The sequence below is a fragment of the Halichoerus grypus genome, chromosome 12 (genome assembly GCF_964656455.1).
Source record: "Halichoerus grypus chromosome 12, mHalGry1.hap1.1, whole genome shotgun sequence".
Taxonomy (NCBI): Eukaryota; Metazoa; Chordata; class Mammalia; order Carnivora; family Phocidae; genus Halichoerus; species Halichoerus grypus.
This window is the reverse complement of record NC_135723.1, coordinates 95,452,325-95,465,889: the sequence shown is the minus strand read 5'-3', so window position 1 is coordinate 95,465,889 and position 13,565 is coordinate 95,452,325. Positions and strand designations below refer to the sequence as shown.

At 39.9% G+C, this 13,565-nt stretch overlaps 2 protein-coding genes across 2 annotated transcripts in view; both read right to left on the bottom strand.

Moving 5' to 3' along the window:
• The window catches only part of LOC118532568 (olfactory receptor 2A2-like), a 220,561-nt gene that overhangs the window by 76,549 nt on the left and 130,447 nt on the right, over positions 1 to 13,565 (bottom strand).
• LOC118532567 (olfactory receptor 2A5) lies at positions 5,090 to 6,068 on the bottom strand. Its single transcript, XM_078059861.1, is given in 3 exon segments — positions 5,090 to 5,682; positions 5,685 to 6,020; positions 6,023 to 6,068. Coding segments are annotated over 3 exon segments (927 nt in total). The 3' UTR covers positions 5,090 to 5,137.

Here is a 13,565-nt window from a genome sequence, read left to right as displayed (position 1 = left end):
TGAGGTCCCGGTCAGAGGACCCAGACATGGAAGAGTTCTGGTTCCCCAGCCTGGAAGCTCTCTGAACCCTGTCCTTTTGGGTTTTAATGGAGGCTTCATTGCACAGGCATGACTGATTAAACCATTAGGCATCGGTGATGGATCCAACTTCCAGCCCCTCTGGTTCCCCTGGCAACCAGCCCCCACCTTAGGTGCTTTCCAAAAGTCACCTCATTAACATAAAGACAGCTGTGGTGGAAGGGGGCTTGTTATGAATAACAAGACACCCATTTCACCTTTATGGCTCCAAAGTAATTTCAGGAACTGAGGACAAGAGACTGAATGTTATAATAAAAGATGTTCCCATTGCTCTTATCCTTCAGGAAATTACAAAAGTTTTGGGACCTGTGAGCCAGGAAGCATGGATGAAGACCAAACATATTTCTTAAAAATCACAACATCACAGGTCAATATCTCACTTATTAAACACTCATTGGGCTGAAAGAGAAATCCTACCAGGAAAATCATAGGTTTTCCAGAATCTGATTCATTTTTTAAACTGGGTCATCTTTTAGGATTCCAGAATATTTTCATCCTGTTTATGGACCATCTTTCTAAGCAACTTGCCATTCTCAAAAATCTCTCTCACTCACTCTCTCTCAAATAAATAAATAAAATCTTTAAAAAAAAAATAAAGCTCCCAGGTGATTCCCAAGGTCAGCCAAGGACAAGGACCATTTCTTGTGATTATCTTTTTCTTTTCTTTTTTTCTCTTCCTTGGACTATGCCTTTTCTTTCATTCCTTCAAAAATTCCCATTTCAACACCTGGTTTTCTGTAGGTTTATAAACCACACTGATAGATTCTGTTGCTTATCTAGCAGATTAAGAGAGAACAGCATATTTTCTTTTAGAATCATTAATTTTGTTCTATTCGGGCTCAGTCTTCTGGAAATTTCTTGATAACACTAACTGGATGCTAATCCATTCAAGGCAAGGGCTGAATGTTGTCAATATTATTGTTCTCATGGTTAACAACAGTATTATTCTGAAATGAAAGGCAAAATCCTCAGTCACAAACTGAACACCTTCAAAGAAAAATACAACTCCTTGTTGTGGGGTCGTCAAGCCCAGCGGCCAAGAAAGAATTCTTGAGACATTTTGTGGTGCAACTTTGTAAGCTTATTTAAGTAGCATGGGGACAGGACCCATGAGCAATAAGAGCTTCACTTTTGCTGTATGAAGCTGGTGGTTATACGCTTAGTGCTTAAGGGGACATGCAGGGAGTATTAGATCATAAACGTTTCCTCGAATTTCTACTCGTAAAACTACTTTTGCAAGATTTCTCTGGTGCTTATCATTCAGCTGGATATTAACTAGCGCTGAGATGTACAGGCAGTCATGAGTCCCTTGAAGAATGTAGCAACCAGTATGTATTTGATCCTTATCAGAACTATGAAGGCTATAGGTCAGCCTTCTGGGCTAACGGTGAACATTTTTCTGTTTCTATCCCTCATCACTCCTCAAAACTGTGCTTATTCTGCCTCTTCAGGTAAAGATCACCCCATCTGACACCCTCACTAGCATATTTTGTGATAATTAATTCGTATATCAGGACCCATAGCACAGAGGCTGCCCCAGTGGTCTGGCCCACGTTGAAAATTAAACCTAAGTCCTGCACTTGCAGGAAACACCTGCGGAGGAATCCTAACATGCACCAATCACAATCCAACTCAGCCTCAGCTAGCTTACTTTACTCTAGAACCTCAGACCTGCTGTCCATATCAGGAAATCCCCAACCTCCTAGCTAGCTGTGCCCATTTCCAAGGTGCCTCTTCTAACGCTCCTGTGAAACTGGCTCTTGCCTCAAATCCTTTGGGAACAGTCCTCTGTGGCGAGTGAGGCACTGCACTGCTGGGGTCAGGACTACTGGGGTCAGGGCAGCCAAGCTGCACAGACACTGATCTGACCCAGTTGGCACAGAATTCAGGAGCTTTGTGCACCAGAACAGTGGTCCTTGTCTGTGGCTAGAAGTCCATGGCATCACTGCAGGGTGGGTAGACTTCGAAGTCACTGCAACCACCTAATGAGGTAAGGTTTCAGAGGCAGCAAAGATGATCTACCTTTAAATTTTTTTAAAAAGATTTTGTTTATTTATTTGAGAGAGAGAGCACAAGTGGGGGGTGGCATAGGGAAAGGGAGAAGCAGACTCCCCACTGAGCAGGGAACCTGATGTGGGGCTCGATCTTGATCCCAGCACTCTGGGATCATGACCTGAGCCAAATGCAGATGCTTAACCAACTGAGCCACCCAAGCACCCCTTTAAATTTTTAACACACACGTTAATTCTAAATTTTTCTAATGAAGTCTACAATTTTTCAAGATTTTCATCTTGCTAGCTATGACGAGGGACTTCTTTTGATTTAATGACTCACTGGTATTACTTAATCAAACTTTCATTGCCGATAAGCTTTCCTTTTTCCTTGTTTCATATAAAAAGCTGTTTTGTCTACATTAACAGCTACATTTACTAACATGTTTTAGCAACATGTGTGCTCGGCATGCTTTCCTTACATCATATACTTTCACTTCAAAAAATATCCAAGTACATCGGTTTAGAGTTCTTCCACTGAAGGCCTGTGGGGCATACATTTTGCTAGGCTTTATCTCATAAGATTTCCTCTCGTTTGGTTCTCTTATTCCTGAATGAATTTTTGGCTAAGTGTAAAATCGTAGAGTGATGCCTCCCCCCATCATTTTGAATGTTCTCTTCTGGCATCTGTTTTGCTGAGGAGAAGTCCTCTGTTACTTCACCGTATCTACATTCCAGTGTCATTGGGGAAAGATGCGATAACATCTGGGAAGCACCCAGCAGACTCCTGTCACCCTCAGCCCTCTGGAAACTGTGACTAACATTAAAAGAACATATATAAAAAGAAGTCATAACAACAAAATGTAATCTGTTTATTAAAGTCCTGTAACTCAAATATTGAAACAATTAAGAGTAGTCTCTCATACACTCAGGCATTTTCTTTAATTTCTTAACAAAATACAGTTTTTGGTTTTGTTTTCTCTTTTTGAATCAGAGCCTCTCCTGAGACCTGCTGGAGGACATCTCTTTATAACTCATCTATCCCAGTTATCTTGGCTAAAGCTTGGTCTTTCTGGTCTATGTTGTCTCAAGTATTTTTTGAACTGACATAAAAGTGAATGCAATCCCCTGATTTTTCTAATGGGTCCTTGTAGAAACATTCTGAATCCAAACCTATGGCTTATATTTTCTGTGAGACACATTATCCTATATTTGCCTCTTCTTCTTCCCTCTTTGGATTTTAACCTTAATTTAAGGTATACATATTTTAGTGAATAATAATTTTCTAAGTATAGTTAAAACATCATTTTTATAAAAATATTGCTTGTTTTTTTTCTACTTTTAAAATAGGTCCCACAGTAGCGCCACAGTGCTTATTGTTACATTTAGAGCTAATATTTTTTTAATTCAAATTATTTTTTTTGGTAGGGGGAGAGGGGAGGAAGGTCAGGGGGTAGAGAGGGAGGGAGCAGAACAAGCAGAGCGGTACTGAGCAAGCAATGTCCTGATACTGTGGAGATAAGGAGACTCAGATAATGGCCAGAGACAAAATGTGTTGCCTAAGTTAACTAATGAGTAGAATAGTCAAGGAGATGAATAGTCAGCAACAAGGCTTTTTGAGAAGCAAAAGGAAAATCATGCATTAGGAGAGAGACGGAAGGCAAAGGTTTCCCTGGTGCATCTTAATTTCATGGAAGACGAAAAATGGGGACTGATATTGATACATGAGAGGATGTGAAAAAAATAGATCTACAGAACATGGATTATAATATATAATCACATATATCATACACCTGAATGGCACACGAGCCTACCAGAGAGGAAGAGAATTCAAAAGATGACATACTTAACATGTTAAAGAAATCACTGTTGTCATACTCTTTTGGCCACTTAGTTCCCAAACTTGTGTTAAAAAGAAAAAAAAATTACTCTTCCTCATCATTCTGACCACTTGGGCCCAAAATAAGTGATCAATATTGCCTGGAACAGATGCTCTTGGAATTTTGTTGAGGTTCCTACAAGTCTTTACCGGACTTTGTCGTGTTAGTGGTTCTAAACATGAGTCTACATCATTATGTTAAGCTACTGGCCTCCCTTCATGTCTTCCTTTTACAAGATTTTCTTACTCTTGTGATATATTTTTTTAAGATTTTATTTATTTGAGAGCGAGAGAGAGAAAGAACACAGAGGGCGAGAGCACAGAGGGAGAGGGAGAAGCAGACTCGCCACTAAGCAGAGAGTCCAATGCAGGGCTCAATCCCAGAACCCTGAGATCATGACCTGAGCCGAAGGCAGATGCTTAACTGACTGAGCCACCCAGGTCCCCCTACTCTTGTGATATTTTATGCCATCATCCTAACGGTCAATTATTACCTACACCTGGCTTTGTAATCTGAACACTGGAAAAGGAAACTCTCCCGAATAACTGACTCTCGTATTTATTCTAAACACAAACTCACTTAAATTAAATGGAGCAGAATTAAGTAAAAAGAAACAAAGATCCTGATATTTCTCTGCCTCTCATATACATATAAAAAATCCATAAAATTAAACTTTACTTTTCACAGAAATAGATTCCTTGGGCTCAGATTTAGATAACTTTTCAGAACTAATGTCATCATCCTTAGACTTGAAATTCCTTAGTGCATTTCCAAGGAGGGGACTGCGTAACAAGGTCAGTATTTATCCTCTTATTAGAGGTGCACTATTGCACAGAATATATTATGGCATTATTAGCATATACTTACAGCAATAAGGGAGATGGAAATCTTAAGGGAGATGCGAGAGAAAAAAAGCCTCAAAAGGAAAGAAACTGGATCTTAGGTAGCGCTGGGAACTGGCCAGAGGAGTCCATGACTCTGCTCAGTGCTTCACCAGTACACAATTCTTCTTGCATGGCCTGTGCTTTGTGGTCTGGAAGTACCCCATGTCTAGGGACAGAATCTGATCAATATATATTTTTAATATTGAAAATCTGACACATTAGATTCTTAAAGCATTTCTATTACCTTTCCTCCAAATCTCATCGAAAACAGCTCTTCCACCTTTAAGACTGTCCCTGGCATCCTTCACATTGATCTCTCCTTCCACAGCACTCTCTTCAGGGCACCCTTGACCTCTGCGTTCCTCAGGCTGTAGATCAGTGGGTTCAGCATAGGGTTGAGAAGGCTATAAAACAGGGAAAGGATCTTCTGCTGCTCCTCAGGGTGGCGGGATTTGGGGGCCATGCACATGACAATGGCACTGCCAAAGAAGAGCCCCACCACACAGAGGTGGGAGGAACAGGTGGAGAAGGCCTTTCTGTGGCCCTCCCCGGACTGGATCCTCAGGATGGCAAATAGGATGCGTGAGTAGGACACCAGGACCAAGCAGAGGGGCCCGACTAAGATAAACACAGAAGCAGCAAAAATGACCACGTGGTTGAGCCTCGTGTCAGCACAGGCCAGCTTGAGGACAGACAGGATTTCACAGAAGAAGTGGTTGATTTCAAGAGGCCCACAGAAGCGCAGCCTCAGGATGAGAACCACACGGACCAGGGCCAGCAGGGAGCCACATGCCCAGGAAGTGACAGCCTGAATGGAGCACACTCTCCAGCTCATGATGACAGAATAATGTAGGGGTGGCAGATCACCACGTACCGATCATAGGACATCATTACTAAGATGAGACACTCAGTGTGAGCAAAAGCCATGTATAAAAACGTCTGCATTATGCATGGGACAAAGGAGATAGTTTTTTCCTTGTTGAGGAGGTTTGCCAGCATCTTTGGGACATTATTTGAAGCATAGGCTATGTCGATGACGGCCAGGTGGAAGAGGAAGAAGTACATGGGGGTGTGCAGTCGGGAGTCCAGCCAGATGAGCCCCAGGATGATGCTGTTCCCCAGCAGGGTGAAGGCATAGAACAGGGAGAAGAGCCCAAAGAGGAACACCTGCAGCTTTGGGCTGAGGGGAATCCCAGGAGAATGAATTCTGTGACCCATGTTTGATTTTCCGTCATTCCCTGGCAACAGTAGCTGTATCAGTCGCTGCTGCCGCAGTAGGCTGTGTGCTGAGGAGCAAACGCACGTCTGGGTTAGTTCTCAAACAGAAAGAGGGGGTGTAAAGTATATCCTGTGTGTTACGTCAGCTGGCGATCCTTTTCAGAGCCATTACGCCAAATCCTTTAATCCACAGTAAAGCAGAAAGAAAATTATTCAAGTAGTGTAAGTGAGCACAAGGTTGCATGTACTATTTTGATGTCTACAGAATTTTATTTAACTTTGATCACAAGACCCTTATTTTTACTATCATGATGGCAGTCACATAATAATTTATTTTCCGGAATGACAAATTATTTCATTTGGGGGAAAGTGCCATAGCCATATTCTCATATATGTTTACTTTCTAATTGATTTAGTTTTCAAATTTTGTTCCCATTTTCTTTTTATCATTTGTTTTGCTTTTATTTTATAACTTGCGGAGTACGTTGCACATAGCAGGTGCTCAATAAATGGTAGAGTAAATAAATGAATGAATGAATTAAGGAATAAGATTTATAAATGTAACCTCAAAGAGATCTGTTTCCCTCTCTGTTCACTAGCTTTAGGGCTTTAGCAAATGAAGTTGGCACTAACTTTCTTACTTCCTGATGCTACATAGGGAAATCTGACTGTTTCCCTTTTAAGCACGAGCAGAGCAACATCACTAATCTGGTCAGCATTCATAGAAGTAATTTATGGTATAGGGTCAGGGCAAGTGGTTATCATGTGAAGACTTAACTATATAATGTTTCTATTCCTGCCGCACCCCACCCTCTTGCAGAACTGCTTCCCTGGCTCTGTGTAGATGCTATTTCTGGACCCCCCTGCATTTGGACAGTACCTAATACAGCACCCATTTGTTGGATGGATGGATGGATGGATGGATGGATGGAAGGCATTACATTAGGAATAACATCCAAAGTGCCTCTCCCAGAATTTAATCAAATCTTTGACTCTTCTTTCATTTTTTTCTGGCTGCCATTCCACCAACCATATGGCCACAGGGATAACAGAAAGGGAATCCTGGAATGTTCCATAGAACTGATTATATACACCTATTATATGACAACTCATGATACTTGATCATTCTCAATATGCAGCTTATGATTCCAGCTCTGAAAATTTCAACCCTATCTTAAGACCAGAAAGCTGCCTGCCCATAAGTTGACCTTGTACCTCTTGTTCAGGATGCTAATTTCTGAAGCTCTTCCTTCCTCCAGGCCCCACCTTCTCTCAACTACCACACTTTGAAAAAGGCCCCTTACTCACTGTGATACCAGCCTTTGTCTTATCTTAGAGATAGGATTAGATTTAGAAGAAACTGCACAGAAGTCAGCAGAGATTTTGAAGGTGAGAGTTGATGATCTTGCACCCTCCAACTGTCTCTGAAAGAGGGACTTTGAGGTGCAGGGCTTGTCCCTGTTCCCTCAACACAGGCTGATGTAGGTACTGGGGCCTGCTCACCGTGAACACCAACAGTAAAGGTTTTATAGCAAGCTCGTCTTCACCCAAGCCCACCCAGATTGTCTCTGAGTATCCCTGGGGGAGATGAGACAAGGACATACATCTCTACCAGGAGAACCAAAATTGTTTGTCTTTCTGTTTCCATTTCTCTGGGCCCTGGGGATGGACATTCAGAAGAAAAGGAGCTGGCAAATGATGACTTAATACCCAGATGAATCCATACATATGAAACTTGTGTAGTAATAAGAACAAATGTACTCCTGGGACCACAATGCAAATTATACCCCTCAAGTATTTGGATGGTGATGGGTTCCTGGATCTCTATCTTGTCCCAGATGGATTTGTGAAGCTTGGAGGAGGCAGAGCATCATCTTCATGAGACAATGGGTTGAAAGTTGGCATTGATTTTTTTTCTTTCCTCCTTAGATAATTCTAAGTTGGGTGATGGTAGATAAGGAAAACTCTTCTGTCAACCTTCCTACACTGTGCTGAGTCCTCTCCATGTAGTACCTGAGATTTGACATGGGGTGTTGGAAGTAAGGGAAAACAGAAACCAAAGTAAAACTGGCCTTGAAGAGGTGTCTGATAGAAGCTTTGGGGTTTGGGGGCAGCACATCTTTACTATGATACACTCATAAAGTTCTGTGAACCTTCTAATATAATAATGACTTGGACCGAGGTGCTGACTTTAGATTCACATAATAAAACATAAACAGGATTTCTTGAAAATTTTTCTGATTGTCTCTCTTATGTGTGTCAGTCCTATATGTGTATGTGTGTGTATTTTCTCAATGGGCAAAGTTTTGGAGAGAAATATCCAAAACTCATTTATCAGATCACATTTCGTTCTTTACTTAAAAGAGGAGAAGTGAATTGTTAATGCATGAACAATGTAGTTCTCTGTTAATAAGTGAAGGAACGATACATGCCTATGGTTTTTGGCTGACAGCCTAGTCAAGGATTCAAAGCCCATGTATTTCCATGGGCAGAATAAAGAAGCTCAAGGAATAAATATCCTGAAACTTTGGAGGAGTGAAAAGTTTAGAAGTTAAAAAATACAGTGGTTAAAAAATTAACTGAAGCCTTTAAGATAAATTTATTGACTACCTGAAACTGGAGAACTAAATAAAATATTGCCAAGAGGATTTTAAGTTTCTATATAGTATCCACATATGGATACTTTATATCCATAATTATCCACATGTAGATACTTAATAATTTAAGTCATTCTTTTATTAATGCAATCATTCAATTTACATTTACTGAGCATCTGTTATATGTGGGCACTGTCCTAGACACTGGAAGAGCAAACATTAATGAGATACTGCCGTGATATTCAAGGGCCTTACAGTCTCCCTTCAGAGTGAGCCATGCAAAGAAACAATACAGGAGTTGTGACAGAAATGTGCACAGTATACCATGGTATTGAATAAGGGTGTACTAGATCATTCTGAAAAGGAATTGGTACAGGCTTTACCATGAATGAGATACTTAAGCATTCTTCAGGAGGATATAAGGTGTACAGGACATGCCAGGCTGTCCCCTAGGGCATAAGGAGGGAAAGGCAAAAGAATGATATTGGAAAGGGAGTTCACAAACAAGCTTCTGTACCATGTCAAAGATGTTGGCCTTCCTTTCGAATAAAGAGAATTATATGACTAAATATGTAGTTACAAAGATTACTTCTTGTTTAGTGTAGAAGACTTTAAAAGAATAAGATCGGAGACCATGAGGCCAAGCTATCTGAAGAGCTGATGTGTTCCAGCGAGAGATAATGAGTACTTGAGTTAGGGAGATAGCCAAGGGGACAGGGAGAGAGAATGCATATGAAACACAATTATCAGTATTTAGTGATGTCGTGTATGTGCTGAGGTAAAAAACAGATCTTGGATACTTCCCAGATTTCTGGCTTATGTGGGTGTGTATAGAGTGGTTTCATTCACTTATACAAAGAATACCTGGGGGAGAATTACGATAAGGGCTGAAGAAGAGTTTTTTTCATAGTTTTTAATATGATATGTTTGATGTGCCTATGGCACATACAGGTGGAAGCGTCTAATAAGGAATTAACCAAATTGTTTTGGAGTTCATTAGAGATATCTAGCCCAAAGACATGGACTTGGGAATCATATGCATAAGTGATAGTTAAAGCCATGATAATGAAGAATATTTAAGGAGAGCAGTTTCAGTGAGAAGGGACAAGAACATTATCTTAAGAATGGCCAATTTTTAAGAGATGGACAGAGGAAGATAAATCTCCAAAGGAGAGTGAGAAGAAAGATCAGAGAAATAGCAAATCAGAAAATAGAAAAGAAGGAAATCAGTGAGCTATGCTCTGTCTTATGCCAGGACACAAACTGAGATAGTCACTTTAATCCCATGAGTAATTCTATTTTTTAGATACAAGAAAATTCTTCTGCAGAGAGAAACACTGAAGTTAATATTTATAGAAAAAATAAAGTAAGACCAAAATTACTAAGAGAAAGCCATTATTATCCTTCAAGAAAAATACGTCACTTTTTTTGCATCATTTCCCATTTGTATTGACCCATACAAGGGTGAACATTATGCAGTATGTAGAGAAAATTTTAATTTCCAGAGAGCCTGTTAATAAGATGTTAATCAGAAATATGCTACAGTACAAATGTACAGTGACTTCCTTGTGAAAATGAGAAGTAGCTATTACCCTGTGTGAAAAAAGGACTCAGCTGATAGCATATGATGCCAAGGATAAAGACGCACATGACCAAACATTTCCAAAGTGAGAATTATAGTTCATCCTGCTAGGAATCCATCACATTCAAAAGAAGCTTCTGTTAGTACCCTGGAAGCATACCCATCCTCCAGTAACTCATCAATTAATTCCTCAACACACACAGAAAGGCTGATGAATAGGAAAATAATGGATCTCACACCTTCTTATTTTTTTCTCCAGTTAGGGGACAAAAGTCCACATGATCTTTCATATCTCCAGAACTACAGTACAGACTCAAAAAGAAGGGGAAGGAGCGAGGACATTCTCAAACACAGAGTCAGTGTCAGATGGCCTGTGCATTAATAATACAATTTTGGGGGCACCTGGGTGGCTCAGTTGGTTAAGCATCTGCCTTCAGCTCAGGTCAGGATCCCAGGGTCCTGGGATGGAGACCCACGTTGGGCTCTGCTCTGCGGGGAGTCTGCTTCTCTCTCTGCCTGCCGCTTGCCCTACTTGTGCTCTCTCTCTCTCTCTCTCTCTGTGTCAAATAAATAAATAAAATCTTAAATAATACGGTTTTGAAGGATAAATTGTATATCTGTTAATTTGTTGTTGTTGTTTTTTAAGAAAACCATTCAATTCTCCCTTAACCTTTCAACTATTACCCATTTTATAGCGTGGGCTTAGGTGATAGAGAAATGTTTCTCAAAGCATGGTCCAAGGACCACCAGCATGAGAAGAACACTTCACTCTTTATAAGAAAAAAAAGCACTTTGCAAACTCTAAAACTCAAAGTAAATGTATAGTTCTATTTTTAAAAAATCTTTTATGCATGCAAAGAACCTTAGAGAACACTGAATCCAAAGGTGTCATTTTAAAGATAAGAATACTGAAGCTAGGACAGGTATGACTAAAGGCAGATTTCAGATAAGAACCCAGGCATCTCAAATCTAGTGTATTTAAAATGAAATGTTCGGTTTTCTTCTTCTTGACTTATCTATCACAGTAAGTTGCCTCACTACACCCCCTGCCAAGTTACGCAAGTGAGAAACAGTCATTCCTGATTCTCCTTTCTCTCTAAAAGGTATCTGAATTCTGTTCATGGCAGCCCATAATCTAAGCACCATGGGGTGGTGGGGAGGGTGTGTATCTGGATAAGAAGGGAGGAAGATTTGACCCTCATAGTATAAAGGGCCTTAAATACATACCTTTAGCATGGTTTCCATTATTAATTAGTCAAATGAAAATACTTGATCTGTGCCTTTCTTAACCTCTGTGAGGCTTTATTCTAGTTGAAGGTGGACAAAATCCACTAAACTAATGTAACGTCTCTTTAACTTGACTTCCAGCTCCCATTCCACCTCCTGCTTAAAAATTTTCAATGTCCTCTCTTTGAACCATATAAAATCCAAATTCCCTTTGAAGGTTATGAGAGTGCTAAATGATCTGGCCCTTCCGGCTTCTCAAACTATATCTCTGGAAATCTTCCTCTTCGATCAGGGAGTTAAAGTTATACTGGACCTAGGCCAGTCCTAGATCATATCAAAATCTTGCCAGCCTCAGGGTTTTTGTGCTCACGGGTCCCTATGCCAGGAGTATGTTCTCAGTTTAACTATCACTTGTCCCCTTCTCCCCTACCACACTACCATGTCTCATAGCAGCACATGCACAAGCTAAAATTTGTATGCCTTTTCATTGCTGCTTCTGTCTTCTCTACTAGACGCAAAGTCCTTAAGGGCAGGGACTACGTCTTGTATCATTATACTGAAACCCCAGTGGCTTCTTATAGTAGGTGCTCAATTAATTTGCTGCATAAATAAGTCAACACATTTATGATAATTAGACTTATTTCATAGTGGCTAATTGAAAAGAGTTAAGAACATATTAGTCAATTTGTGCTTTTTATGAAATACACATTTTTATTGAAAAAGATTACATTATTATAGCCTTAGAAAAGCAGATTTTCCTCATATGTTTGCTCACGGATCACCATTTCCATTACACTGAGCAGGACTTGTAAGATGTTCAGTTATAAAACTCCCTTTGCCTAACTTCTGTCACTGCTGAGTTTTTTTTTTTTTTCCTTTTTTCTGATCTCCTTTTTCATTTCTTTCTCCCCCAATTATTTTCTCCTCCCTCCCTCCTTCCCTTTTCCTTGCCTTCTTCCTCCTTCCCTCCCTCTCTTCCTTTTACCTTCTCTTCTGTGTGTTCTCTTGGGCCCTTCCCCTCAACCCTCTTCTCTCCTTTGAATGTAAATGATTTTCTGGCATGGTGTGAATCATAACTAAATGAAGAATGTCAAACAGGACTTGAGATAACAAGGTAACAAATAGCAAAAATCAAAGCAAACCAAAAAACAACAGAGATAAAGCTTTTTAGCAGCCTCAGATCTTAAAGCGCCTGTGCTGACTAATTCAGGGGGCACATACCCCATCGTTCCTCTTCCTATCTACCCCAAGAAGGTATAAGTATGAATAATGCACGGGCTACCTGAGTTAGGAACCCTATTGACTTAGCTATTCTTCCTCTCCCAGAAGGCCTAATTTTTCATATTAAGAGAAATCTAATCATAATTTTTGATTTGTCCTTCCCTCTTTCTTGACAAATAGCCTATAGATGCATCTTTAGTAACACAGGTAAAGAATAGGTCTTTTCAAAAAGTTTAACACTGGACTGCTTGTAATTATATCAATGTTCCTCACTGAATATGGCTGAGCATGAGCTAACATCCATATGAGGGGGACTCGTGCTATAACCCATTGGTTAGTATGGAATAGTGGCCATAACACTCAAGTTTGGATTCTTTTATAAGTTTTTTTCTTTTAAGTTGTTTTCATGCCAATCCTGGACACACGGTAGGAGTGGAAGGTGGTGGTATAAATTTATTTCCCTTCTTCTCCATGACAACTTGCATAATATATAAAACATCTGTAATACTGGTATATTAATCAAAGACTATTGGTTTATCATTGATCAAGAGAATAAGAGGGTTTCATGTTTCTATAACTAGAATGGGGATTAGTCAAAAGAAAATTCAGGAGTGCTTAGAACCTGAAGTTCAAGGCAAAGTTTCTCTTAAGCTTCTTAGGTTGAGATCTAGGTAAAATTCATATGATTTAATGATTACTGATGTGGAATTATCCCACATACAGAATCTTAAATATTCCCAAACCCTAAAGACCATGAGATGTCTCACCTACATTACTCAGTGGAGGTCAGACATTTGAGATTTGGTGAGAATTGCCCATTACAGTGAATTCCTTGCCCATCAATGCCCCTTTGATAAATTATTTTAAAATAAATAAAAATTGTCTAG